We start from the raw sequence: 27,967 nt of genomic DNA, 5'->3' as shown, positions 1-27,967 counted from the left end.
ATCCCCATTCCCCGATTCTCAGGCTTTAACGATTATCCTTCTGCGGAAGAAACACACACACACACACACACACACACAAACACAGAGAGAGAGAGAGACAGAGAGAGAGAGAGAATGTCATGCGAGGATGTAAACATTAAGCGAAATCGCCGCCGACAGCAGAAACAATAGCCCACACCATAGACACTTGAAATGGTTCTGTTTTCCTCATTTGGACTGAAAGGTGAGAGTGGAACTCGGCTGCCCAAACCGTGGCACCAATATCAGCCGCAGGCCAGAGCAAGCCTTTCCGAGGAGATTTTAAACAACCGGTGGGAGCAAGATCCTGAAGCATTTCTTCCAAGATTGGTCACAGGAGATGAAACCTGGCTCTACCGGCAGGATCCTGAAGACCAAGTACGAAGCCATGGCTACCAAGAGCTGGCAGTGCTCCAGTCGAAGCCGTGGAGGAGCAGTCAAGAACAGAGGTCATGGCCACCGTTGTGGGGGGTGGGGATGCCAGAGGGATTCTGCTGGTTGACTTCCTGCAGGGCCAAACCCTGATCACATCTGCTCGCTAGCAGAGCGTTTTCAGAAAGTTAGCCAAAGCTGGAGCGAAGAAGGTCCCCACCAGAGAGTTCTTCTCCACCACGACAGTGTTCCTGATCATGGCTTTCTTCGAACAAGGGCAGCTGGGCAAGACCTGCCATGGGAAACCGTGAGGCGTCCACCTGACAGTCCTGATTTGGCGCCTGCTGACTTCTCTTTGTTTCCTCGTCTTGGAAAACCTGTAAAGGGCACCCAGTTTTCTTCAGTTAACAAAGGAAAAAAGATTGCATGGAAATAGTTAAATTCCCAGGACCCTGGGGGCTTTAGCGATGGGCTAGACGGCGGGGAAAAGACACTGCTTCCAGAAGGGTCTTGAAGTTGATGGAGCCGAGGCTGAGAAGTAAAATACGCCTATTTCCTCTTTCTCCCTTAATCCTACTTTTCTACGAATGTTTCCAAGTCCCCTCACACAACGTCAATCCCAGGTAAAGAGTTGTCATCCTCTGTTGGTTCTTCTTCCTACGATTTCGTCTTGCGGTGTTGTTATTTTCGCTTTGACTCCCAAGAAGATTCTCTCTGTGTCTTTTGGAATCCACAGATGTGGAAGCTGGGAACATGGAGGGCCAACGGTAGAACTCAGTGGGGTGTGTCCAGGCTGCAATTAACCTAATGAACCTGCGGGGCACAGCAGTCCACCTGGCGTGGACCGTCCCGATTGGCTGCATTGGGCTGACGGAATGAATTCCTATCGGGGCGGGGCAGCCCAGGGGCCAAGGGGGTCAGGGCTTGAGCCCTGGGTGGGCCCGGGGCTGGCTACATAAGGCCGGGCTCTGGCAGCGGAGCTTCACTCTGCCTTGGACGGCGCACCGCACAGGTCACTCCAGGCTGCGGCTGCACATCCCGAGGAACAGAAGCGGGCCTGCTCAGCTGTCTGCAAGGACCGGCGTTCCAGACCAAGTGGCCCGCTGCTCCGAGGACCCAGCTCGCTCCAGGCTGTGACTCCACATCCCGAGGTCGCTGCCTGGCGACCGGGCAGCGAGGACCGGCCACCCCACACTGCCTGTGCCGCCGCCCCGAGGACAGAGCCGCGACCGCGAGGACAGCGACGCCTGCACAGCTCTGGCGAGATGGCGGCACGGTCCACTACGCTGCGCGCAGTGGAGAAGCTGCAGGTGCGTCTGGCCACTAAGACGGACCCGAAAAGGCTAGAGAAATATTTGCAGAAACTCTCCGCCTTGCCCATGACGGCAGACCTCCTGGCGGAGACTGGAATCAGAAAGACGGTGAAGCGCCTGCGGAAGCACCAGCACGTGGGCGACTTTGCCAGAGACTTAGCGGCCCGGTGGAAGAAGCTGGTGCTCGTGGACCGAAACACCGGGCCTGACCCACAGGACCCTGAGGAGAGCGCTTCCCGACAGCGCTTCGGGGAGGCTCTTCAGGACCGGGAAAAGGCCTGGGGCTTCCCAGAAAACGCGACGGCCCCCAGGAGCCCATCTCACAGCCCTGAGCACAGACGGACAGCACGCAGAACACCTCCGGGGCAACAGAGACCTCACCCGAGGTCTCCCAGTCGCGAGCCCAGAGCCGAGAGAAAGCGCCCCAGAATGGCCCCAGCTGATTCCGGCCCCCATCGGGCCCCTCCAACGCGCACTGCTCCCCTCCCGATGCCCGAGGGCCCTGAGCCCGCTGTGCCCGGGAAGCAACGTGGAAGAGGCCACGCTCACGCCGCTCAGGGCGGGCCTCTGCTGGGTCCAGGCTGCCAGGGCCAACCCCAGGGGGAAGCGGTGGTGAGCCACAGCAAGGGGCACAAATCGTCCCGCGGGGCTTCGGCTCAGAAATCGCCTCCTGTCCAGGAAAGCCACTCAGAGAGGCTGCAGGCGGCCGGCGCTGATTCGGCCGGGCCGAAAACGCTGCCCAGCCATGTCTTCTCAGAGCTCTGGGACCCCTCAGAGGCCTGGATGCAGGCCAACTACGATCTGCTGTCCGCTTTTGAGGCCATGACCTCCCAGGCAAACCCAGAAGCACTCTCCGCGCCAACGCTCCAGGAGGAAGCTGCTTTCCCTGGACGCAGAGTGAACGCTAAGATGCCGGTGTACTCGGGCTCCAGGCCTGCCTGCCAGCTCCAGGTGCCGACGCTGCGCCAGCAGTGCCTCCGGGTGCCTAGGAACAATCCGGACGCCCTCGGCGACGTGGAAGGGGTCCCCTACTCGGTTCTTGAACCCGTTCTGGCAGGGTGGACGCCCGATCAGCTGTACCGCACAGAGAAAGACAATCCCGCACTCGCTCGAGAGACAGATGAATTATGGAGGATTCATTGTCTCCAGGACTTCAAGGAAGAAAAGCCACAGGAGCACGAGTCTTGGCGGGAGCTCTACCTGCGGCTTCGGGACGCCCGAGAGCAGCGGCTGCGAGTAGTGACCGCGAAAATCCGATCCGCACGTGAAAACAAACCCAGCGGCCGACAGACAAAGATGATCTGTTTCAACTCTGTGGCCAAGACGCCTTATGATGCTTCCAGGAGGCAAGAGAAGTCTGCAGGAGCCGCTGACCCCGGAGATGGAGAGATCGAGCCAGCCCCCAAGCCCGCAGGAAGCAGCCAGGCTCCCTCCGGCCTCGGGGAAGGCGGCGGCGGCAGCATTAGCGGCGGCAGCAGCAACGAGCACGCGGCGCCCGCGGACAAAACCCGAAAACAGGCTGCCAAGAAAGTGGCCCCGCTGATGGCCAAGGCGATTCGAGACTACAAGGGAAGATTCTCCCGACGATAAACTCAGCACTTGCCTTACAGATAAAATCTGGGGGGAGGAGGGCCAATGCAAAGTCAGTGCGGGTTGGGGAACGAAACTTCCGATGGACACCAGAACCCTTGGCTTGGTGCAAAGTTGAGCCTCCGAATCCTGCAGGTGTCAAGGGCTGGCCCTGTGATTTCTGCCTCCCACACCCAGCCACTGCCTCCCTGCTTGGAGGACACCTCAGAATTCACAAGATATTATGAACGCATTCGGATCAATTCTACTTTGGTGGTTCACTGATCGTCTTTTAAATAACGCCCTAGTTGCAATCATAAATCAGGTACAAGATGTGAGATTCCCTTTTGTCTTTTTTCCTTTCTTTTGAAATCATCGAGTACATAAGGAAGGACTTCTTAGACACAAACTCTCAATCCATCAGTTGACACTGATAACTCCGACTACGCAAAATGTTTTGTTGCCGTTGGTGTTTTCGTTTAGAGAAAAGGCCGGGCATGATCCTGTAATCGTCAGCCATCCTCCTCTGGGAGGCCGAGGAAAGCAGATCGCTTCAGCCCAGGGGGTGGAGAACAGGCTGGGACAGACAGAGAAACCCCGTCTCCACAAAAGATACCGAAATGGGCCCGGCGTGGTGGCACGGCCCCTGTGGTCCCAGCTTCTTAGAGGGCTGAGGTGGCAGGATCGCCTGAGCTGGGCAAGCGGAGGCTGCAGTGACCCTTCCTCATTCCACTGCACTCCAGCCTGGGTGACACAAGCGGAGCACATCTCAAAGAAACCTGCTGTTTATTTGAAGAAAGGAACTCTTGGATTTCATACATAAATGCTAACAACTGCTACGTTCCTTAAGTCAAAATACTTTTACTAAGCACCGCAAAGAATCAATCCCAATCTTTTCACCCAGAACCCCTGTGAAAGAATGGCGACACCTTAATCAGCTTATTTAGGTTCTCGATCAGGAAGTCTAAACCTGCCAATCAGAGTTTCTAATTACCATGAGATGACCGGGTTAACTACCTTGACTTCACCTCCTACGAGCTCCTGCAAGCTTTGGTGAAAGTTTGCATTCTAACTCAGGGCATTTGTTGGCTTCACACGGGCTGGTAATCACAGATCCGTGTGCCAGATACGACACACACACATACACACAAAGAAAGACACACACACACACACGCACACATAAGCAGGCACACGCACGCGCGCACACACACACACACACACACACACACCATTAAGTAAACTTGGTTCGCAGGCGTTACCGACAGTGAGGGGTAGAGAGAGAAATAGAAAGACCTAAGCCGCAAGGCAAAACCCAGCAAGGGCAGCAGAAGAGATCAAAGTCCTGTGCCCTTGGCTGTCAGCAGAGTGGGTGCTGGGAAGCTTCTGGAAGCAGGCACCTGAGTGGATGCCGGTGCACCTCAAAAGAGGCCCTCAAGCCTGAAGAACATGTAAGGAGCCAGAACAGGGTGTCACAGAGATACTACCCTTAAGGAAGACAGAAAAGCATTCGTTCCGGGGAAGGGGACATAATCCAATCAGCGACCCTGTGAAACTCAGGCATGTCCGGGCATGGTGACCCACGCCTCTATTCCCATCGCTTTGGGAGGTCGAGGCCGGCGGACCCCCTGAGGTCCGGAGTTGCACACCAGCCTGACCAACATGAGGAAATCCCGTCTCTTCTAAAAAGACGAAACTCGGTTGGGCTTGCTGGCGAGCGCCTGTAATCCCAGCTACTCAAGGGGCTGAGACAGGAGAATCGCTTGAACCCGGGAGGCCGAGTTTGCAGTGAGCCCAGATCCCACCATTGCACTCCAGCCTGGACAACAAAAGCCAAACTCCGTCTCAAATTAAAAAAACAAAACCTCAGAAAAGCTTCCCCAGCAAGGGCCAGAGACAACGCCAGTCTCTATTTCTTGACAGCAATTCAAGAGAGAATCTCGGGTGGCTTGCAAAACTCACAAGAGAGCAGAATATCCTCCCCAAGGCAGAGAAGCCACACGCTCTTTCTGGAGGTGGAGTAGCCACCCATCACCGTGCAGCCCCTCCCCACTCCCAGCCAGAAACCCCAGCCCCTCGGAACCAAATCCACTGGCAACAACCTTTCTTCCTGGAAAACGTTTCACCTGCCAAAATGGAAAACAAACATGATACGAGCAAACGCAACTCAAAACACAAACACAAGGAAACAATCCGAGCAAGCTCTAGCCCCTCATAGCTCATCGATGCCCCCACTGGCATGCTACTGAAAACAGCGCCTGCACCCATTAAACTCATTCATTACTGGAGAACGAGACAAACCTTAGCAGATCCCGGCTCCCACAGCGACAATCCCGCTCGAAAACACAGAAACGAAACAACCCCCGCACAAAATATAAATCTACCCCAGATAGAATTCAGCATCAACCTAAGGATCCTGCTGTAACATTACTACACTGACCCAGGACAGCTCAATTCCCTTCCCACCTATTTACAAGATAATCCTCATTCAGGGAGCTCTGGAAGCATCGCCACTATTGCACTAGGATCCTCTTCGTGAGGCAGCTGGAAGTCTGGAAACACAGCAAATTTACTTATTTCTCTACACGACACGGAGGGTAATTCTCAGAAAAGGCTTAACACCCGAATCCCCATTCCCCGATTCTCAGGCTTTAACGATTATCCTTCTGCGGAAGAAACACACACACACACACACACACACAAACACAGAGAGAGAGAGAGACAGAGAGAGAGAGAGAATGTCATGCGAGGATGTAAACATTAAGCGAAATCGCCGCCGACAGCAGAAACAATAGCCGACACCATAGACACTTGAAATGGTTCTGTTTTCCTCATTTGGACTGAAAGGTGAGAGTGGAACTCGGCTGCCCAAACCGTGGCACCAATATCAGCCGCAGGCCAGAGCAAGCCTTTCCGAGGAGATTTTAAACAACCGGTGGGAGCAAGATCCTGAAGCATTTCTTCCAAGATTGGTCACAGGAGATGAAACCTGGCTCTACCGGCAGGATCCTGAAGACCAAGTACGAAGCCATGGCTACCAAGAGCTGGCAGTGCTCCAGTCGAAGCCGTGGAGGAGCAGTCAAGAACAGAGGTCATGGCCACCGTTGTGGGGGGTGGGGATGCCAGAGGGATTCTGCTGGTTGACTTCCTGCAGGGCCAAACCCTGATCACATCTGCTCGCTAGCAGAGCGTTTTCAGAAAGTTAGCCAAAGCTGGAGCGAAGAAGGTCCCCACCAGAGAGTTCTTCTCCACCACGACAGTGTTCCTGATCATGGCTTTCTTCGAACAAGGGCAGCTGGGCAAGACCTGCCATGGGAAACCGTGAGGCGTCCACCTGACAGTCCTGATTTGGCGCCTGCTGACTTCTCTTTGTTTCCTCGTCTTGGAAAACCTGTAAAGGGCACCCAGTTTTCTTCAGTTAACAAAGGAAAAAAGATTGCATGGAAATAGTTAAATTCCCAGGACCCTGGGGGCTTTAGCGATGGGCTAGACGGCGGGGAAAAGACACTGCTTCCAGAAGGGTCTTGAAGTTGATGGAGCCGAGGCTGAGAAGTAAAATACGCCTATTTCCTCTTTCTCCCTTAATCCTACTTTTCTACGAATGTTTCCAAGTCCCCTCACACAACGTCAATCCCAGGTAAAGAGTTGTCATCCTCTGTTGGTTCTTCTTCCTACGATTTCGTCTTGCGGTGTTGTTATTTTCGCTTTGACTCCCAAGAAGATTCTCTCTGTGTCTTTTGGAATCCACAGATGTGGAAGCTGGGAACATGGAGGGCCAACGGTAGAATTCAGTGGGGTGTGTCCAGGCTGCAATTAACCTAATGAACCTGCGGGGCACAGCAGTCCACCTGGCGTGGACCGTCCCGATTGGCTGCATTGGGCTGACGGAATAAATTCCTATCGGGGCGGGGCAGCCCAGGGGCCAAGGGGGTCAGGGCTTGAGCCCTGGGTGGGCCCGGGGCTGGCTACATAAGGCCGGGCTCTGGCAGCGGAGCTTCACTCTGCCTTGGACGGCGCACCGCACAGGTCACTCCAGGCTGCGGCTGCACATCCCGAGGAACAGAAGCGGGTCTGCTCAGCTGTCTGCAAGGACCGGCGTTCCAGACCAAGTGGCCCGCTGCTCCGAGGACCCAGCTCGCTCCAGGCTGTGACTCCACATCCCGAGGTCGCTGCCTGGCGACCGGGCAGCGAGGACCGGCCACCCCACACTGCCTGTGCCGCCGCCCCGAGGACAGAGCCGCGACCGCGAGGACAGCGACGCCTGCACAGCTCTGGCGAGATGGCGGCACGGTCCACTACGCTGCGCGCAGTGGAGAAGCTGCAGGTGCGTCTGGCCACTAAGACGGACCCGAAAAGGCTAGAGAAATATTTGCAGAAACTCTCCGCCTTGCCCATGACGGCAGACCTCCTGGCGGAGACTGGAATCAGAAAGACGGTGAAGCGCCTGCGGAAGCACCAGCACGTGGGCGACTTTGCCAGAGACTTAGCGGCCCGGTGGAAGAAGCTGGTGCTCGTGGACCGAAACACCGGGCCTGACCCACAGGACCCTGAGGAGAGCGCTTCCCGACAGCGCTTCGGGGAGGCTCTTCAGGACCGGGAAAAGGCCTGGGGCTTCCCAGAAAACGCGACGGCCCCCAGGAGCCCATCTCACAGCCCTGAGCACAGACGGACAGCACGCAGAACACCTCCGGGGCAACAGAGACCTCACCCGAGGTCTCCCAGTCGCGAGCCCAGAGCCGAGAGAAAGCGCCCCAGAATGGCCCCAGCTGATTCCGGCCCCCATCGGGCCCCTCCAACGCGCACTGCTCCCCTCCCGATGCCCGAGGGCCCTGAGCCCGCTGTGCCCGGGAAGCAACGTGGAAGAGGCCACGCTCACGCCGCTCAGGGCGGGCCTCTGCTGGGTCCAGGCTGCCAGGGCCAACCCCAGGGGGAAGCGGTGGTGAGCCACAGCAAGGGGCACAAATCGTCCCGCGGGGCTTCGGCTCAGAAATCGCCTCCTGTCCAGGAAAGCCACTCAGAGAGGCTGCAGGCGGCCGGCGCTGATTCGGCCGGGCCGAAAACGCTGCCCAGCCATGTCTTCTCAGAGCTCTGGGACCCCTCAGAGGCCTGGATGCAGGCCAACTACGATCTGCTGTCCGCTTTTGAGGCCATGACCTCCCAGGCAAACCCAGAAGCACTCTCCGCGCCAACGCTCCAGGAGGAAGCTGCTTTCCCTGGACGCAGAGTGAACGCTAAGATGCCGGTGTACTCGGGCTCCAGGCCTGCCTGCCAGCTCCAGGTGCCGACGCTGCGCCAGCAGTGCCTCCGGGTGCCTAGGAACAATCCGGACGCCCTCGGCGACGTGGAAGGGGTCCCCTACTCGGTTCTTGAACCCGTTCTGGCAGGGTGGACGCCCGATCAGCTGTACCGCACAGAGAAAGACAATCCCGCACTCGCTCGAGAGACAGATGAATTATGGAGGATTCATTGTCTCCAGGACTTCAAGGAAGAAAAGCCACAGGAGCACGAGTCTTGGCGGGAGCTCTACCTGCGGCTTCGGGACGCCCGAGAGCAGCGGCTGCGAGTAGTGACCGCGAAAATCCGATCCGCACGTGAAAACAAACCCAGCGGCCGACAGACAAAGATGATCTGTTTCAACTCTGTGGCCAAGACGCCTTATGATGCTTCCAGGAGGCAAGAGAAGTCTGCAGGAGCCGCTGACCCCGGAGATGGAGAGATCGAGCCAGCCCCCAAGCCCGCAGGAAGCAGCCAGGCTCCCTCCGGCCTCGGGGAAGGCGGCGGCGGCAGCATTAGCGGCGGCAGCAGCAACGAGCACGCGGCGCCCGCGGACAAAACCCGAAAACAGGCTGCCAAGAAAGTGGCCCCGCTGATGGCCAAGGCGATTCGAGACTACAAGGGAAGATTCTCCCGACGATAAACTCAGCACTTGCCTTACAGATAAAATCTGGGGGGAGGAGGGCCAATGCAAAGTCAGTGCGGGTTGGGGAACGAAACTTCCGATGGACACCAGAACCCTTGGCTTGGTGCAAAGTTGAGCCTCCGAATCCTGCAGGTGTCAAGGGCTGGCCCTGTGATTTCTGCCTCCCACACCCAGCCACTGCCTCCCTGCTTGGAGGACACCTCAGAATTCACAAGATATTATGAACGCATTCGGATCAATTCTACTTTGGTGGTTCACTGATCGTCTTTTAAATAACGCCCTAGTTGCAATCATAAATCAGGTACAAGATGTGAGATTCCCTTTTGTCTTTTTTCCTTTCTTTTGAAATCATCGAGTACATAAGGAAGGACTTCTTAGACACAAACTCTCAATCCATCAGTTGACACTGATAACTCCGACTACGCAAAATGTTTTGTTGCCGTTGGTGTTTTCGTTTAGAGAAAAGGCCGGGCATGATCCTGTAATCGTCAGCCATCCTCCTCTGGGAGGCCGAGGAAAGCAGATCGCTTCAGCCCAGGAGGTGGAGAACAGGCTGGGACAGACAGAGAAACCCCGTCTCCACAAAAGATACCGAAATGGGCCCGGCGTGGTGGCACGGCCCCTGTGGTCCCAGCTTCTTAGAGGGCTGAGGTGGCAGGATCGCCTGAGCTGGGCAAGCGGAGGCTGCAGTGACCCTTCCTCATTCCACTGCACTCCAGCCTGGGTGACACAAGCGGAGCACATCTCAAAGAAACCTGCTGTTTATTTGAAGAAAGGAACTCTTGGATTTCATACATAAATGCTAACAACTGCTACGTTCCTTAAGTCAAAATACTTTTACTAAGCACCGCAAAGAATCAATCCCAATCTTTTCACCCAGAACCCCTGTGAAAGAATGGCGACACCTTAATCAGCTTATTTAGGTTCTCGATCAGGAAGTCTAAACCTGCCAATCAGAGTTTCTAATTACCATGAGATGACCGGGTTAACTACCTTGACTTCACCTCCTACGAGCTCCTGCAACCTTTGGTGAAAGTTTGCATTCTAACTCAGGGCATTTGTTGGCTTCACACGGGCTGGTAATCACAGATCCGTGTGCCAGATACGACACACACACATACACACAAAGAAAGACACACACACACACACGCACACATAAGCAGGCACACGCACGCGCGCACACACACACACACACACACACACACCATTAAGTAAACTTGGTTCGCAGGCGTTACCGACAGTGAGGGGTAGAGAGAGAAATAGAAAGACCTAAGCCGCAAGGCAAAACCCAGCAAGGGCAGCAGAAGAGATCAAAGTCCTCTGCCCTTGGCTGTCAGCAGAGTGGGTGCTGGGAAGCTTCTGGAAGCAGGCACCTGAGTGGATGCCGGTGCACCTCAAAAGAGGCCCTCAAGCCTGAAGAACATGTAAGGAGCCAGAACAGGGTGTCACAGAGATACTACCCTTAAGGAAGACAGAAAAGCATTCGTTCCGGGGAAGGGGACATAATCCAATCAGCGACCCTGTGAAACTCAGGCATGTCCGGGCATGGTGACCCACGCCTCTATTCCCATCGCTTTGGGAGGTCGAGGCCGGCGGACCCCCTGAGGTCCGGAGTTGCACACCAGCCTGACCAACATGAGGAAATCCCGTCTCTTCTAAAAAGACGAAACTCGGTTGGGCTTGCTGGCGAGCGCCTGTAATCCCAGCTACTCAAGGGGCTGAGACAGGAGAATCGCTTGAACCCGGGAGGCCGAGTTTGCAGTGAGCCCAGATCCCACCATTGCACTCCAGCCTGGACAACAAAAGCCAAACTCCGTCTCAAATTAAAAAAACAAAACCTCAGAAAAGCTTCCCCAGCAAGGGCCAGAGACAACGCCAGTCTCTATTTCTTGACAGCAATTCAAGAGAGAATCTCGGGTGGCTTGCAAAACTCACAAGAGAGCAGAATATCCTCCCCAAGGCAGAGAAGCCACACGCTCTTTCTGGAGGTGGAGTAGCCACCGATCACCGTGCAGCCCCTCCCCACTCCCAGCCAGAAACCCCAGCCCCTCGGAACCAAATCCACTGGCAACAACCTTTCTTCCTGGAAAACGTTTCACCTGCCAAAATGGAAAACAAACATGATACGAGCAAACGCAACTCAAAACACAAACACAAGGAAACAATCCGAGCAAGCTCTAGCCCCTCATAGCTCATCGATGCCCCCACTGGCATGCTACTGAAAACAGCGCCTGCACCCATTAAACTCATTCATTACTGGAGAACGAGACAAACCTTAGCAGATCCCGGCTCCCACAGCGACAATCCCGCTCGAAAACACAGAAACGAAACAACCCCCGCACAAAATATAAATCTACCCCAGATAGAATTCAGCATCAACCTAAGGATCCTGCTGTAACATTACTACACTGACCCAGGACAGCTCAATTCCCTTCCCACCTATTTACAAGATAATCCTCATTCAGGGAGCTCTGGAAGCATCGCCACTATTGCACTAGGATCCTCTTCGTGAGGCAGCTGGAAGTCTGGAAACACAGCAAATTTACTTATTTCTCTACACGACACGGAGGGTAATTCTCAGAAAAGGCTTAACACCCGAATCCCCATTCCCCGATTCTCAGGCTTTAACGATTATCCTTCTGCGGAAGAAACACACACACACACACACACACACACACAAACACAGAGAGAGAGAGAGACAGAGAGAGAGAGAGAATGTCATGCGAGGATGTAAACATTAAGCGAAATCGCCGCCGACAGCAGAAACAATAGCCGACACCATAGACACTTGAAATGGTTCTGTTTTCCTCATTTGGACTGAAAGGTGAGAGTGGAACTCGGCTGCCCAAACCGTGGCACCAATATCAGCCGCAGGCCAGAGCAAGCCTTTCCGAGGAGATTTTAAACAACCGGTGGGAGCAAGATCCTGAAGCATTTCTTCCAAGATTGGTCACAGGAGATGAAACCTGGCTCTACCGGCAGGATCCTGAAGACCAAGTACGAAGCCATGGCTACCAAGAGCTGGCAGTGCTCCAGTCGAAGCCGTGGAGGAGCAGTCAAGAACAGAGGTCATGGCCACCGTTGTGGGGGGTGGGGATGCCAGAGGGATTCTGCTGGTTGACTTCCTGCAGGGCCAAACCCTGATCACATCTGCTCGCTAGCAGAGCGTTTTCAGAAAGTTAGCCAAAGCTGGAGCGAAGAAGGTCCCCACCAGAGAGTTCTTCTCCACCACGACAGTGTTCCTGATCATGGCTTTCTTCGAACAAGGGCAGCTGGGCAAGACCTGCCATGGGAAACCGTGAGGCGTCCACCTGACAGTCCTGATTTGGCGCCTGCTGACTTCTCTTTGTTTCCTCGTCTTGGAAAACCTGTAAAGGGCACCCAGTTTTCTTCAGTTAACAAAGGAAAAAAGATTGCATGGAAATAGTTAAATTCCCAGGACCCTGGGGGCTTTAGCGATGGGCTAGACGGCGGGGAAAAGACACTGCTTCCAGAAGGGTCTTGAAGTTGATGGAGCCGAGGCTGAGAAGTAAAATACGCCTATTTCCTCTTTCTCCCTTAATCCTACTTTTCTACGAATGTTTCCAAGTCCCCTCACACAACGTCAATCCCAGGTAAAGAGTTGTCATCCTCTGTTGGTTCTTCTTCCTACGATTTCATCTTGCGGTGTTGTTATTTTCGCTTTGACTCCCAAGAAGATTCTCTCTGTGTCTTTTGGAATCCACAGATGTGGAAGCTGGGAACATGGAGGGCCAACGGTAGAACTCAGTGGGGTGTGTCCAGGCTGCAATTAACCTAATGAACCTGCGGGGCACAGCAGTCCACCTGGCGTGGACCGTCCCGATTGGCTGCATTGGGCTGACGGAATGAATTCCTATCGGGGCGGGGCAGCCCAGGGGCCAAGGGGGTCAGGGCTTGAGCCCTGGGTGGGCCCGGGGCTGGCTACATAAGGCCGGGCTCTGGCAGCGGAGCTTCACTCTGCCTTGGACGGCACACCGCACAGGTCACTCCAGGCTGCGGCTGCACATCCCGAGGAACAGAAGCGGGCCTGCTCAGCTGTCTGCAAGGACCGGCGTTCCAGACCAAGTGGCCCGCTGCTCCGAGGACCCAGCTCGCTCCAGGCTGTGACTCCACATCCCGAGGTCGCTGCCTGGCGACCGGGCAGCGAGGACCGGCCACCCCACACTGCCTGTGCCGCCGCCCCGAGGACAGAGCCGCGACCGCGAGGACAGCGACGCCTGCACAGCTCTGGCGAGATGGCGGCACGGTCCACTACGCTGCGCGCAGTGGAGAAGCTGCAGGTGCGTCTGGCCACTAAGACGGACCCGAAAAGGCTAGAGAAATATTTGCAGAAACTCTCCGCCTTGCCCATGACGGCAGACCTCCTGGCGGAGACTGGAATCAGAAAGACGGTGAAGCGCCTGCGGAAGCACCAGCACGTGGGCGACTTTGCCAGAGACTTAGCGGCCCGGTGGAAGAAGCTGGTGCTCGTGGACCGAAACACCGGGCCTGACCCACAGGACCCTGAGGAGAGCGCTTCCCGACAGCGCTTCGGGGAGGCTCTTCAGGACCGGGAAAAGGCCTGGGGCTTCCCAGAAAACGCGACGGCCCCCAGGAGCCCATCTCACAGCCCTGAGCACAGACGGACAGCACGCAGAACACCTCCGGGGCAACAGAGACCTCACCCGAGGTCTCCCAGTCGCGAGCCCAGAGCCGAGAGAAAGCGCCCCAGAATGGCCCCAGCTGATTCCGGCCCCCATCGGGCCCCTCCAACGCGCACCGCTCCCCTCCCGATGCCCGAGGGCCCTGAGCCCGCTGTGCCCGGGAAGCAACGTGGAAGAGGCCACGCTCACGCCGCTCAGGGCGGGCCTCTGCTGGGTCCAGGCTGCCAGGGCCAACCCCAGGGGGAAGCGGTGGTGAGCCACAGCAAGGGGCACAAATCGTCCCGCGGGGCTTCGGCTCAGAAATCGCCTCCTGTCCAGGAAAGCCACTCAGAGAGGCTGCAGGCGGCCGGCGCTGATTCGGCCGGGCCGAAAACGCTGCCCAGCCATGTCTTCTCAGAGCTCTGGGACCCCTCAGAGGCCTGGATGCAGGCCAACTACGATCTGCTGTCCGCTTTTGAGGCCATGACCTCCCAGGCAAACCCAGAAGCACTCTCCGCGCCAACGCTCCAGGAGGAAGCTGCTTTCCCTGGACGCAGAGTGAACGCTAAGATGCCGGTGTACTCGGGCTCCAGGCCTGCCTGCCAGCTCCAGGTGCCGACGCTGCGCCAGCAGTGCCTCCGGGTGCCTAGGAACAATCCGGACGCCCTCGGCGACGTGGAAGGGGTCCCCTACTCGGTTCTTGAACCCGTTCTGGCAGGGTGGACGCCCGATCAGCTGTACCGCACAGAGAAAGACAATCCCGCACTCGCTCGAGAGACAGATGAATTATGGAGGATTCATTGTCTCCAGGACTTCAAGGAAGAAAAGCCACAGGAGCACGAGTCTTGGCGGGAGCTCTACCTGCGGCTTCGGGACGCCCGAGAGCAGCGGCTGCGAGTAGTGACCGCGAAAATCCGATCCGCACGTGAAAACAAACCCAGCGGCCGACAGACAAAGATGATCTGTTTCAACTCTGTGGCCAAGACGCCTTATGATGCTTCCAGGAGGCAAGAGAAGTCTGCAGGAGCCGCTGACCCCGGAGATGGAGAGATCGAGCCAGCCCCCAAGCCCGCAGGAAGCAGCCAGGCTCCCTCCGGCCTCGGGGAAGGCGGCGGCGGCAGCATTAGCGGCGGCAGCAGCAACGAGCACGCGGCGCCCGCGGACAAAACCCGAAAACAGGCTGCCAAGAAAGTGGCCCCGCTGATGGCCAAGGCGATTCGAGACTACAAGGGAAGATTCTCCCGACGATAAACTCAGCACTTGCCTTACAGATAAAATCTGGGGGGAGGAGGGCCAATGCAAAGTCAGTGCGGGTTGGGGAACGAAACTTCCGATGGACACCAGAACCCTTGGCTTGGTGCAAAGTTGAGCCTCCGAATCCTGCAGGTGTCAAGGGCTGGCCCTGTGATTTCTGCCTCCCACACCCAGCCACTGCCTCCCTGCTTGGAGGACACCTCAGAATTCACAAGATATTATGAACGCATTCGGATCAATTCTACTTTGGTGGTTCACTGATCGTCTTTTAAATAACGCCCTAGTTGCAATCATAAATCAGGTACAAGATGTGAGATTCCCTTTTGTCTTTTTTCCTTTCTTTTGAAATCATCGAGTACATAAGGAAGGACTTCTTAGACACAAACTCTCAATCCATCAGTTGACACTGATAACTCCGACTACGCAAAATGTTTTGTTGCCGTTGGTGTTTTCGTTTAGAGAAAAGGCCGGGCATGATCCTGTAATCGTCAGCCATCCTCCTCTGGGAGGCCGAGGAAAGCAGATCGCTTCAGCCCAGGGGGTGGAGAACAGGCTGGGACAGACAGAGAAACCCCGTCTCCACAAAAGATACCGAAATGGGCCCGGCGTGGTGGCACGGCCCCTGTGGTCCCAGCTTCTTAGAGGGCTGAGGTGGCAGGATCGCCTGAGCTGGGCAAGCGGAGGCTGCAGTGACCCTTCCTCATTCCACTGCACTCCAGCCTGGGTGACACAAGCGGAGCACATCTCAAAGAAACCTGCTGTTTATTTGAAGAAAGGAACTCTTGGATTTCATACATAAATGCTAACAACTGCTACGTTCCTTAAGTCAAAATACTTTTACTAAGCACCGCAAAGAATCAATCCCAATCTTTTCACCCAGAACCTCTGTGAAAGAATGGCGACACCTTAATCAGCTTATTTAGGTTCTCGATCAGGAAGTCTAAACCTGCCAATCAGAGTTTCTAATTACCATGAGATGACCGGGTTAACTACCTTGACTTCACCTCCTACGAGCTCCTGCAAGCTTTGGTGAAAGTTTGCATTCTAACTCAGGGCATTTGTTGGCTTCACACGGGCTGGTAATCACAGATCCGTGTGCCAGATACGACACACACACATACACACAAAGAAAGACACACACACACACACGCACACATAAGCAGGCACACGCACGCACACACACACACACACACACACACACCATTAAGTAAACTTGGTTCGCAGGCGTTACCGACAGTGAGGGGTAGAGAGAGAAATAGAAAGACCTAAGCCGCAAGGCAAAACCCAGCAAGGGCAGCAGAAGAGATCAAAGTCCTGTGCCCTTGGCTGTCAGCAGAGTGGGTGCTGGGAAGCTTCTGGAAGCAGGCAGCTGAGTGGATGCCGGTGCACCTCAAAAGAGGCCCTCAAGCCTGAAGAACATGTAAGGAGCCAGAACAGGGTGTCACAGAGATACTACCCTTAAGGAAGACAGAAAAGCATTCGTTCCGGGGAAGGGACATAATCCAATCAGCAACCGTGTGAAACTCAGGCATGTCCGGGCATGGTGACCCACGCCTCTATTCCCATCGCTTTGGGAGGTCGAGGCCGGCGGACCCCCTGAGGTCCGGAGTTGCACACCAGCCTGACCAACATGAGGAAATCCCGTCTCTTCTAAAAAGACGAAACTCGGTTGGGCTTGCTGGCGAGCGCCTGTAATCCCAGCTACTCAAGGGGCTGAGACAGGAGAATCGCTTGAACCCGGGAGGCCGAGTTTGCAGTGAGCCCAGATCCCATCATTGCACTCCAGCCTGGACAACAAAAGCCAAACTCCGTCTCAAATTAAAAAAACAAAACCTCAGAAAAGCTTCCCCAGCAAGGGCCAGAGACAACGCCAGTCTCTATTTCTTGACAGCAATTCAAGAGAGAATCTCGGGTGGCTTGCAAAACTCACAAGAGAGCAGAATATCCTCCCCAAGGCAGAGAAGCCACACGCTCTTTCTGGAGGTGGAGTAGCCACCGATCACCGTGCAGCCCCTCCCCACTCCCAGCCAGAAACCCCAGCCCCTCGGAACCAAATCCACTGGCAACAACCTTTCTTCCTGGAAAACGTTTCACCTGCCAAAATGGAAAACAAACATGATACGAGCAAACGCAACTCAAAACACAAACACAAGGAAACAATCCGAGCAAGCTCTAGCCCCTCATAGCTCATCGATGCCCCCACTGGCATGCTACTGAAAACAGCGCCTGCACCCATTAAACTCATTCATTACTGGAGAACGAGACAAACCTTAGCAGATCCCGGCTCCCACAGCGACAATCCCGCTCGAAAACACAGAAACGAAACAACCCCCGCACAAAATATAAATCTACCCCAGATAGAATTCAGCATCAACCTAAGGATCCTGCTGTAACATTACTACACTGACCCAGGACAGCTCAATTCCCTTCCCACCTATTTACAAGATAATCCTCATTCAGGGAGCTCTGGAAGCATCGCCACTATTGCACTAGGATCCTCTTCGTGAGGCAGCTGGAAGTCTGGAAACACAGCAAATTTACTTATTTCTCTACACGACACGGAGGGTAATTCTCAGAAAAGGCTTAACACCCGAATCCCCATTCCCCGATTCTCAGGCTTTAACGATTATCCTTCTGCGGAAGAAACACACACACACACACACACACACAAACACAGAGAGAGAGAGAGACAGAGAGAGAGAGAGAATGTCATGCGAGGATGTAAACATTAAGCGAAATCGCCGCCGACAGCAGAAACAATAGCCGACACCATAGACACTTGAAATGGTTCTGTTTTCCTCATTTGGACTGAAAGGTGAGAGTGGAACTCGGCTGCCCAAACCGTGGCACCAATATCAGCCGCAGGCCAGAGCAAGCCTTTCCGAGGAGATTTTAAACAACCGGTGGGAGCAAGATCCTGAAGCATTTCTTCCAAGATTGGTCACAGGAGATGAAACCTGGCTCTACCGGCAGGATCCTGAAGACCAAGTACGAAGCCATGGCTACCAAGAGCTGGCAGTGCTCCAGTCGAAGCCGTGGAGGAGCAGTCAAGAACAGAGGTCATGGCCACCGTTGTGGGGGGTGGGGATGCCAGAGGGATTCTGCTGGTTGACTTCCTGCAGGGCCAAACCCTGATCACATCTGCTCGCTAGCAGAGCGTTTTCAGAAAGTTAGCCAAAGCTGGAGCGAAGAAGGTCCCCACCAGAGAGTTCTTCTCCACCACGACAGTGTTCCTGATCATGGCTTTCTTCGAACAAGGGCAGCTGGGCAAGACCTGCCATGGGAAACCGTGAGGCGTCCACCTGACAGTCCTGATTTGGCGCCTGCTGACTTCTCTTTGTTTCCTCGTCTTGGAAAACCTGTAAAGGGCACCCAGTTTTCTTCAGTTAACAAAGGAAAAAAGATTGCATGGAAATAGTTAAATTCCCAGGACCCTGGGGGCTTTAGCGATGGGCTAGACGGCGGGGAAAAGACACTGCTTCCAGAAGGGTCTTGAAGTTGATGGAGCCGAGGCTGAGAAGTAAAATACGCCTATTTCCTCTTTCTCCCTTAATCCTACTTTTCTACGAATGTTTCCAAGTCCCCTCACACAACGTCAATCCCAGGTAAAGAGTTGTCATCCTCTGTTGGTTCTTCTTCCTACGATTTCGTCTTGCGGTGTTGTTATTTTCGCTTTGACTCCCAAGAAGATTCTCTCTGTGTCTTTTGGAATCCACAGATGTGGAAGCTGGGAACATGGAGGGCCAACGGTAGAACTCAGTGGGGTGTGTCCAGGCTGCAATTAACCTAATGAACCTGCGGGGCACAGCAGTCCACCTGGCGTGGACCGTCCCGATTGGCTGCATTGGGCTGACGGAATGAATTCCTATCGGGGCGGGGCAGCCCAGGGGCCAAGGGGGTCAGGGCTTGAGCCCTGGGTGGGCCCGGGGCTGGCTACATAAGGCCGGGCTCTGGCAGCGGAGCTTCACTCTGCCTTGGACGGCGCACCGCACAGGTCACTCCAGGCTGCGGCTGCACATCCCGAGGAACAGAAGCGGGCCTGCTCAGCTGTCTGCAAGGACCGGCGTTCCAGACCAAGTGGCCCGCTGCTCCGAGGACCCAGCTCGCTCCAGGCTGTGACTCCACATCCCGAGGTCGCTGCCTGGCGACCGGGCAGCGAGGACCGGCCACCCCACACTGCCTGTGCCGCCGCCCCGAGGACAGAGCCGCGACCGCGAGGACAGCGACGCCTGCACAGCTCTGGCGAGATGGCGGCACGGTCCACTACGCTGCGCGCAGTGGAGAAGCTGCAGGTGCGTCTGGCCACTAAGACGGACCCGAAAAGGCTAGAGAAATATTTGCAGAAACTCTCCGCCTTGCCCATGACGGCAGACCTCCTGGCGGAGACTGGAATCAGAAAGACGGTGAAGCGCCTGCGGAAGCACCAGCACGTGGGCGACTTTGCCAGAGACTTAGCGGCCCGGTGGAAGAAGCTGGTGCTCGTGGACCGAAACACCGGGCCTGACCCACAGGACCCTGAGGAGAGCGCTTCCCGACAGCGCTTCGGGGAGGCTCTTCAGGACCGGGAAAAGGCCTGGGGCTTCCCAGAAAACGCGACGGCCCCCAGGAGCCCATCTCACAGCCCTGAGCACAGACGGACAGCACGCAGAACACCTCCGGGGCAACAGAGACCTCACCCGAGGTCTCCCAGTCGCGAGCCCAGAGCCGAGAGAAAGCGCCCCAGAATGGCCCCAGCTGATTCCGGCCCCCATCGGGCCCCTCCAACGCGCACCGCTCCCCTCCCGATGCCCGAGGGCCCTGAGCCCGCTGTGCCCGGGAAGCAACGCGGAAGAGGCCATGCTCACGCCGCTCAGGGCGGGCCTCTGCTGGGTCCAGGCTGCCAGGGCCAACCCCAGGGGGAAGCGGTGGTGAGCCACAGCAAGGGGCACAAATCGTCCCGCGGGGCTTCGGCTCAGAAATCGCCTCCTGTCCAGGAAAGCCACTCAGAGAGGCTGCAGGCGGCCGGCGCTGATTCGGCCGGGCCGAAAACGCTGCCCAGCCATGTCTTCTCAGAGCTCTGGGACCCCTCAGAGGCCTGGATGCAGGCCAACTACGATCTGCTGTCCGCTTTTGAGGCCATGACCTCCCAGGCAAACCCAGAAGCACTCTCCGCGCCAACGCTCCAGGAGGAAGCTGCTTTCCCTGGACGCAGAGTGAACGCTAAGATGCCGGTGTACTCGGGCTCCAGGCCTGCCTGCCAGCTCCAGGTGCCGACGCTGCGCCAGCAGTGCCTCCGGGTGCCTAGGAACAATCCGGACGCCCTCGGCGACGTGGAAGGGGTCCCCTACTCGGTTCTTGAACCCGTTCTGGCAGGGTGGACGCCCGATCAGCTGTACCGCACAGAGAAAGACAATCCCGCACTCGCTCGAGAGACAGATGAATTATGGAGGATTCATTGTCTCCAGGACTTCAAGGAAGAAAAGCCACAGGAGCACGAGTCTTGGCGGGAGCTCTACCTGCGGCTTCGGGACGCCCGAGAGCAGCGGCTGCGAGTAGTGACCGCGAAAATCCGATCCGCACGTGAAAACAAACCCAGCGGCCGACAGACAAAGATGATCTGTTTCAACTCTGTGGCCAAGACGCCTTATGATGCTTCCAGGAGGCAAGAGAAGTCTGCAGGAGCCGCTGACCCCGGAGATGGAGAGATCGAGCCAGCCCCCAAGCCTGCAGGAAGCAGCCAGGCTCCCTCCGGCCTCGGGGAAGGCGGCGGCGGCAGCATTAGCGGCGGCAGCAGCAACGAGCACGCGGCGCCCGCGGACAAAACCCGAAAACAGGCTGCCAAGAAAGTGGCCCCGCTGATGGCCAAGGCGATTCGAGACTACAAGGGAAGATTCTCCCGACGATAAACTCAGCACTTGCCTTACAGATAAAATCTGGGGGGAGGAGGGCCAATGCAAAGTCAGTGCGGGTTGGGGAACGAAACTTCCGATGGACACCAGAACCCTTGGCTTGGTGCAAAGTTGAGCCTCCGAATCCTGCAGGTGTCAAGGGCTGGCCCTGTGATTTCTGCCTCCCACACCCAGCCACTGCCTCCCTGCTTGGAGGACACCTCAGAATTCACAAGATATTATGAACGCATTCGGATCAATTCTACTTTGGTGGTTCACTGATCGTCTTTTAAATAACGCCCTAGTTGCAATCATAAATCAGGTACAAGATGTGAGATTCCCTTTTGTCTTTTTTCCTTTCTTTTGAAATCATCGAGTACATAAGGAAGGACTTCTTAGACACAAACTCTCAATCCATCAGTTGACACTGATAACTCCGACTACGCAAAATGTTTTGTTGCCGTTGGTGTTTTCGTTTAGAGAAAAGGCCGGGCATGATCCTGTAATCGTCAGCCATCCTCCTCTGGGAGGCCGAGGAAAGCAGATCGCTTCAGCCCAGGAGGTGGAGAACAGGCTGGGACAGACAGAGAAACCCCGTCTCCACAAAAGATACCGAAATGGGCCCGGCGTGGTGGCACGGCCCCTGTGGTCCCAGCTTCTTAGAGGGCTGAGGTGGCAGGATCGCCTGAGCTGGGCAAGCGGAGGCTGCAGTGACCCTTCCTCATTCCACTGCACTCCAGCCTGGGTGACACAAGCGGAGCACATCTCAAAGAAAACTGCTGTTTATTTGAAGAAAGGAACTCTTGGATTTCATACATAAATGCTAACAACTGCTACGTTCCTTAAGTCAAAATACTTTTACTAAGCACCGCAAAGAATCAATCCCAATCTTTTCACCCAGAACCCCTGTGAAAGAATGGCGACACCTTAATCAGCTTATTTAGGTTCTCGATCAGGAAGTCTAAACCTGCCAATCAGAGTTTCTAATTACCATGAGATGACCGGGTTAACTACCTTGACTTCACCTCCTACGAGCTCCTGCAAGCTTTGGTGAAAGTTTGCATTCTAACTCAGGGCATTTGTTGGCTTCACACGGGCTGGTAATCACAGATCCGTGTGCCAGATACGACACACACACATACACACAAAGAAACACACACACACACACACGCACACATAAGCAGGCACACGCACGCACGCACACACACACACACACACACACACACACCATTAAGTAAACTTGGTTCGCAGGCGTTACCGACAGTGAGGGGTAGAGAGAGAAATAGAAAGACCTAAGCCGCAAGGCAAAACCCAGCAAGGGCAGCAGAAGAGATCAAAGTCCTCTGCCCTTGGCTGTCAGCAGAGTGGGTGCTGGGAAGCTTCTGGAAGCAGGCACCTGAGTGGATGCCGGTGCACCTCAAAAGAGGCCCTCAAGCCTGAAGAACATGTAAGGAGCCAGAACAGGGTGTCACAGAGATACTACCCTTAAGGAAGACAGAAAAGCATTCGTTCCGGGGAAGGGGACATAATCCAATCAGCGACCCTGTGAAACTCAGGCATGTCCGGGCATGGTGACCCACGCCTCTATTCCCATCGCTTTGGGAGGTCGAGGCCGGCGGACCCCCTGAGGTCCGGAGTTGCACACCAGCCTGACCAACATGAGGAAATCCCGTCTCTTCTAAAAAGACGAAACTCGGTTGGGCTTGCTGGCGAGCGCCTGTAATCCCAGCTACTCAAGGGGCTGAGACAGGAGAATCGCTTGAACCCGGGAGGCCGAGTTTGCAGTGAGCCCAGATCCCACCATTGCACTCCAGCCTGGACAACAAAAGCCAAACTCCGTCTCAAATTAAAAAAACAAAACCTCAGAAAAGCTTCCCCAGCAAGGGCCAGAGACAACGCCAGTCTCTATTTCTTGACAGCAATTCAAGAGAGAATCTCGGGTGGCTTGCAAAACTCACAAGAGAGCAGAATATCCTCCCCAAGGCAGAGAAGCCACACGCTCTTTCTGGAGGTGGAGTAGCCACCGATCACCGTGCAGCCCCTCCCCACTCCCAGCCAGAAACCCCAGCCCCTCGGAACCAAATCCACTGGCAACAACCTTTCTTCCTGGAAAACGTTTCACCTGCCAAAATGGAAAACAAACATGATACGAGCAAACGCAACTCAAAACACAAACACAAGGAAACAATCCGAGCAAGCTCTAGCCCCTCATAGCTCATCGATGCCCCCACTGGCATGCTACTGAAAACAGCGGCTGCACCCATTAAACTCATTCATTACTGGAGAACGAGACAAACCTTAGCAGATCCCGGCTCCCACAGCGACAATCCCGCTCCAAAACACAGAAACGAAACAACCCCCGCACAAAATATAAATCTACCCCAGATAGAATTCAGCATCAACCTAAGGATCCTGCTGTAACATTACTACACTGACCCAGGACAGCTCAATTCCCTTCCCACCTATTTACAAGATAATCCTCATTCAGGGAGCTCTGGAAGCATCGCCACTATTGCACTAGGATCCTCTTCATGAGGCAGCTGGAAGTCTGGAAACACAGCAAATTTACTTATTTCTCTACACGACACGGAGGGTAATTCTCAGAAAAGGCTTAACACCCGAATCCCCATTCCCCGATTCTCAGGCTTTAACGATTATCCTTCTGCGGAAGAAACACACACACACACACACACACACAAACACAGAGAGAGAGAGAGACAGAGAGAGAGAGAGAATGTCATGCGAGGATGTAAACATTAAGCGAAATCGCCGCCGACAGCAGAAACAATAGCCGACACCATAGACACTTGAAATGGTTCTGTTTTCCTCATTTGGACTGAAAGGTGAGAGTGGAACTCGGCTGCCCAAACCGTGGCACCAATATCAGCCGCAGGCCAGAGCAAGCCTTTCCGAGGAGATTTTAAACAACCGGTGGGAGCAAGATCCTGAAGCATTTCTTCCAAGATTGGTCACAGGAGATGAAACCTGGCTCTACCGGCAGGATCCTGAAGACCAAGTACGAAGCCATGGCTACCAAGAGCTGGCAGTGCTCCAGTCGAAGCCGTGGAGGAGCAGTCAAGAACAGAGGTCATGGCCACCGTTGTGGGGGGTGGGGATGCCAGAGGGATTCTGCTGGTTGACTTCCTGCAGGGCCAAACCCTGATCACATCTGCTCGCTAGCAGAGCGTTTTCAGAAAGTTAGCCAAAGCTGGAGCGAAGAAGGTCCCCACCAGAGAGTTCTTCTCCACCACGACAGTGTTCCTGATCATGGCTTTCTTCGAACAAGGGCAGCTGGGCAAGACCTGCCATGGGAAACCGTGAGGCGTCCACCTGACAGTCCTGATTTGGCGCCTGCTGACTTCTCTTTGTTTCCTCGTCTTGGAAAACCTGTAAAGGGCACCCAGTTTTCTTCAGTTAACAAAGGAAAAAAGATTGCATGGAAATAGTTAAATTCCCAGGACCCTGGGGGCTTTAGCGATGGGCTAGACGGCGGGGAAAAGACACTGCTTCCAGAAGGGTCTTGAAGTTGATGGAGCCGAGGCTGAGAAGTAAAATACGCCTATTTCCTCTTTCTCCCTTAATCCTACTTTTCTACGAATGTTTCCAAGTCCCCTCACACAACGTCAATCCCAGGTAAAGAGTTGTCATCCTCTGTTGGTTCTTCTTCCTACGATTTCGTCTTGCGGTGTTGTTATTTTCGCTTTGACTCCCAAGAAGATTCTCTCTGTGTCTTTTGGAATCCACAGATGTGGAAGCTGGGAACATGGAGGGCCAACGGTAGAACTCAGTGGGGTGTGTCCAGGCTGCAATTAACCTAATGAACCTGCGGGGCACAGCAGTCCACCTGGCGTGGACCGTCCCGATTGGCTGCATTGGGCTGACGGAATGAATTCCTATCGGGGCGGGGCAGCCCAGGGGCCAAGGGGGTCAGGGCTTGAGCCCTGGGTGGGCCCGGGGCTGGCTACATAAGGCCGGGCTCTGGCAGCGGAGCTTCACTCTGCCTTGGACGGCGCACCGCACAGGTCACTCCAGGCTGCGGCTGCACATCCCGAGGAACAGAAGCGGGCCTGCTCAGCTGTCTGCAAGGACCGGCGTTCCAGACCAAGTGGCCCGCTGCTCCGAGGACCCAGCTCGCTCCAGGCTGTGACTCCACATCCCGAGGTCGCTGCCTGGCGACCGGGCAGCGAGGACCGGCCACCCCACACTGCCTGTGCCGCCGCCCCGAGGACAGAGCCGCGACCGCGAGGACAGCGACGCCTGCACAGCTCTGGCGAGATGGCGGCACGGTCCACTACGCTGCGCGCAGTGGAGAAGCTGCAGGTGCGTCTGGCCACTAAGACGGACCCGAAAAGGCTAGAGAAATATTTGCAGAAACTCTCCGCCTTGCCCATGACGGCAGACCTCCTGGCGGAGACTGGAATCAGAAAGACGGTGAAGCGCCTGCGGAAGCACCAGCACGTGGGCGACTTTGCCAGAGACTTAGCGGCCCGGTGGAAGAAGCTGGTGCTCGTGGACCGAAACACCGGGCCTGACCCACAGGACCCTGAGGAGAGCGCTTCCCGACAGCGCTTCGGGGAGGCTCTTCAGGACCGGGAAAAGGCCTGGGGCTTCCCAGAAAACGCGACGGCCCCCAGGAGCCCATCTCACAGCCCTGAGCACAGACGGACAGCACGCAGAACACCTCCGGGGCAACAGAGACCTCACCCGAGGTCTCCCAGTCGCGAGCCCAGAGCCGAGAGAAAGCGCCCCAGAATGGCCCCAGCTGATTCCGGCCCCCATCGGGCCCCTCCAACGCGCACCGCTCCCCTCCCGATGCCCGAGGGCCCTGAGCCCGCTGTGCCCGGGAAGCAACGCGGAAGAGGCCACGCTCACGCCGCTCAGGGCGGGCCTCTGCTGGGTCCAGGCTGCCAGGGCCAACCCCAGGGGGAAGCGGTGGTGAGCCACAGCAAGGGGCACAAATCGTCCCGCGGGGCTTCGGCTCAGAAATCGCCTCCTGTCCAGGAAAGCCACTCAGAGAGGCTGCAGGCGGCCGGCGCTGATTCGGCCGGGCCGAAAACGCTGCCCAGCCATGTCTTCTCAGAGCTCTGGGACCCCTCAGAGGCCTGGATGCAGGCCAACTACGATCTGCTGTCCGCTTTTGAGGCCATGACCTCCCAGGCAAACCCAGAAGCACTCTCCGCGCCAACGCTCCAGGAGGAAGCTGCTTTCCCTGGACGCAGAGTGAACGCTAAGATGCCGGTGTACTCGGGCTCCAGGCCTGCCTGCCAGCTCCAGGTGCCGACGCTGCGCCAGCAGTGCCTCCGGGTGCCTAGGAACAATCCGGACGCCCTCGGCGACGTGGAAGGGGTCCCCTACTCGGTTCTTGAACCCGTTCTGGCAGGGTGGACGCCCGATCAGCTGTACCGCACAGAGAAAGACAATCCCGCACTCGCTCGAGAGACAGATGAATTATGGAGGATTCATTGTCTCCAGGACTTCAAGGAAGAAAAGCCACAGGAGCACGAGTCTTGGCGGGAGCTCTACCTGCGGCTTCGGGACGCCCGAGAGCAGCGGCTGCGAGTAGTGACCGCGAAAATCCGATCCGCACGTGAAAACAAACCCAGCGGCCGACAGACAAAGATGATCTGTTTCAACTCTGTGGCCAAGACGCCTTATGATGCTTCCAGGAGGCAAGAGAAGTCTGCAGGAGCCGCTGACCCCGGAGATGGAGAGATCGAGCCAGCCCCCAAGCCCGCAGGAAGCAGCCAGGCTCCCTCCGGCCTCGGGGAAGGCGGCGGCGGCAGCATTAGCGGCGGCAGCAGCAACGAGCACGCGGCGCCCGCGGACAAAACCCGAAAACAGGCTGCCAAGAAAGTGGCCCCGCTGATGGCCAAGGCGATTCGAGACTACAAGGGAAGATTCTCCCGACGATAAACTCAGCACTTGCCTTACAGATAAAATCTGGGGGGAGGAGGGCCAATGCAAAGTCAGTGCGGGTTGGGGAACGAAACTTCCGATGGACACCAGAACCCTTGGCTTGGTGCAAAGTTGAGCCTCCGAATCCTGCAGGTGTCAAGGGCTGGCCCTGTGATTTCTGCCTCCCACACCCAGCCACTGCCTCCCTGCTTGGAGGACACCTCAGAATTCACAAGATATTATGAACGCATTCGGATCAATTCTACTTTGGTGGTTCACTGATCGTCTTTTAAATAACGCCCTAGTTGCAATCATAAATCAGGTACAAGATGTGAGATTCCCTTTTGTCTTTTTTCCTTTCTTTTGAAATCATCGAGTACATAAGGAAGGACTTCTTAGACACAAACTCTCAATCCATCAGTTGACACTGATAACTCCGACTACGCAAAATGTTTTGTTGCCGTTGGTGTTTTCGTTTAGAGAAAAGGCCGGGCATGATCCTGTAATCGTCAGCCATCCTCCTCTGGGAGGCCGAGGAAAGCAGATCGCTTCAGCCCAGGAGGTGGAGAACAGGCTGGGACAGACAGAGAAACCCCGTCTCCACAAAAGATACCGAAATGGGCCCGGCGTGGTGGCACGGCCCCTGTGGTCCCAGCTTCTTAGAGGGCTGAGGTGGCAGGATCGCCTGAGCTGGGCAAGCGGAGGCTGCAGTGACCCTTCCTCATTCCACTGCACTCCAGCCTGGGTGACACAAGCGGAGCACATCTCAAAGAAACCTGCTGTTTATTTGAAGAAAGGAACTCTTGGATTTCATACATAAATGCTAACAACTGCTACGTTCCTTAAGTCAAAATACTTTTACTAAGCACCGCAAAGAATCAATCCCAATCTTTTCACCCAGAACCCCTGTGAAAGAATGGCGACACCTTAATCAGCTTATTTAGGTTCTCGATCAGGAAGTCTAAACCTGCCAATCAGAGTTTCTAATTACCATGAGATGACCGGGTTAACTACCTTGACTTCACCTCCTACGAGCTCCTGCAAGCTTTGGTGAAAGTTTGCATTCTAACTCAGGGCATTTGTTGGCTTCACACGGGCTGGTAATCACAGATCCGTGTG

At 55.6% G+C, this 27,967-nt stretch overlaps 6 protein-coding genes across 18 annotated transcripts in view; 5 read left to right on the top strand and 1 right to left on the bottom strand.

Moving 5' to 3' along the window:
• KATNAL2 (katanin catalytic subunit A1 like 2) overlaps nt 1–27,967 on the bottom strand; it is a 240,550-nt gene that overhangs the window by 155,039 nt on the left and 57,544 nt on the right. The window lies entirely within an intron of this gene.
• On the top strand, nt 810–3,525 carry LOC129528422 (elongin-A3-like). The gene has a single exon (XM_055368802.2). The coding sequence runs from the start codon at nt 1,656–1,658 to the stop codon at nt 3,291–3,293; it is 1,638 nt and encodes a 545-aa protein (XP_055224777.1). The 5' UTR covers nt 810–1,655; the 3' UTR covers nt 3,294–3,525.
• Nucleotides 7,311–9,418, top strand: LOC129528424 (elongin-A3-like). The gene has a single exon (XM_055368804.2). It carries the CDS (start codon nt 7,549–7,551, stop codon nt 9,184–9,186), a length of 1,638 nt encoding a protein of 545 aa, XP_055224779.1. The 5' UTR covers nt 7,311–7,548; the 3' UTR covers nt 9,187–9,418.
• Nucleotides 13,189–15,315, top strand: LOC129528414 (elongin-A3-like). The gene has a single exon (XM_055368794.2). It carries the CDS (start codon nt 13,446–13,448, stop codon nt 15,081–15,083), a length of 1,638 nt encoding a protein of 545 aa, XP_055224769.1. The 5' UTR covers nt 13,189–13,445; the 3' UTR covers nt 15,084–15,315.
• LOC129528419 (elongin-A3-like) lies at nt 18,488–21,203 on the top strand. The gene has a single exon (XM_055368799.2). It carries the CDS (start codon nt 19,334–19,336, stop codon nt 20,969–20,971), a length of 1,638 nt encoding a protein of 545 aa, XP_055224774.1. The 5' UTR covers nt 18,488–19,333; the 3' UTR covers nt 20,972–21,203.
• LOC129528417 (elongin-A3-like) lies at nt 24,383–27,098 on the top strand. Its single transcript, XM_055368797.2, has one exon. It carries the CDS (start codon nt 25,229–25,231, stop codon nt 26,864–26,866), a length of 1,638 nt encoding a protein of 545 aa, XP_055224772.1. The 5' UTR covers nt 24,383–25,228; the 3' UTR covers nt 26,867–27,098.

This window comes from Gorilla gorilla, chromosome 17 (genome assembly GCF_029281585.2).
Source record: "Gorilla gorilla gorilla isolate KB3781 chromosome 17, NHGRI_mGorGor1-v2.1_pri, whole genome shotgun sequence".
Classification (NCBI taxonomy): domain Eukaryota; kingdom Metazoa; phylum Chordata; class Mammalia; order Primates; family Hominidae; genus Gorilla; species Gorilla gorilla.
The sequence above is the reverse complement of the archived record's forward strand: the minus strand, read 5'-3'. Positions and strand labels throughout refer to the sequence as shown.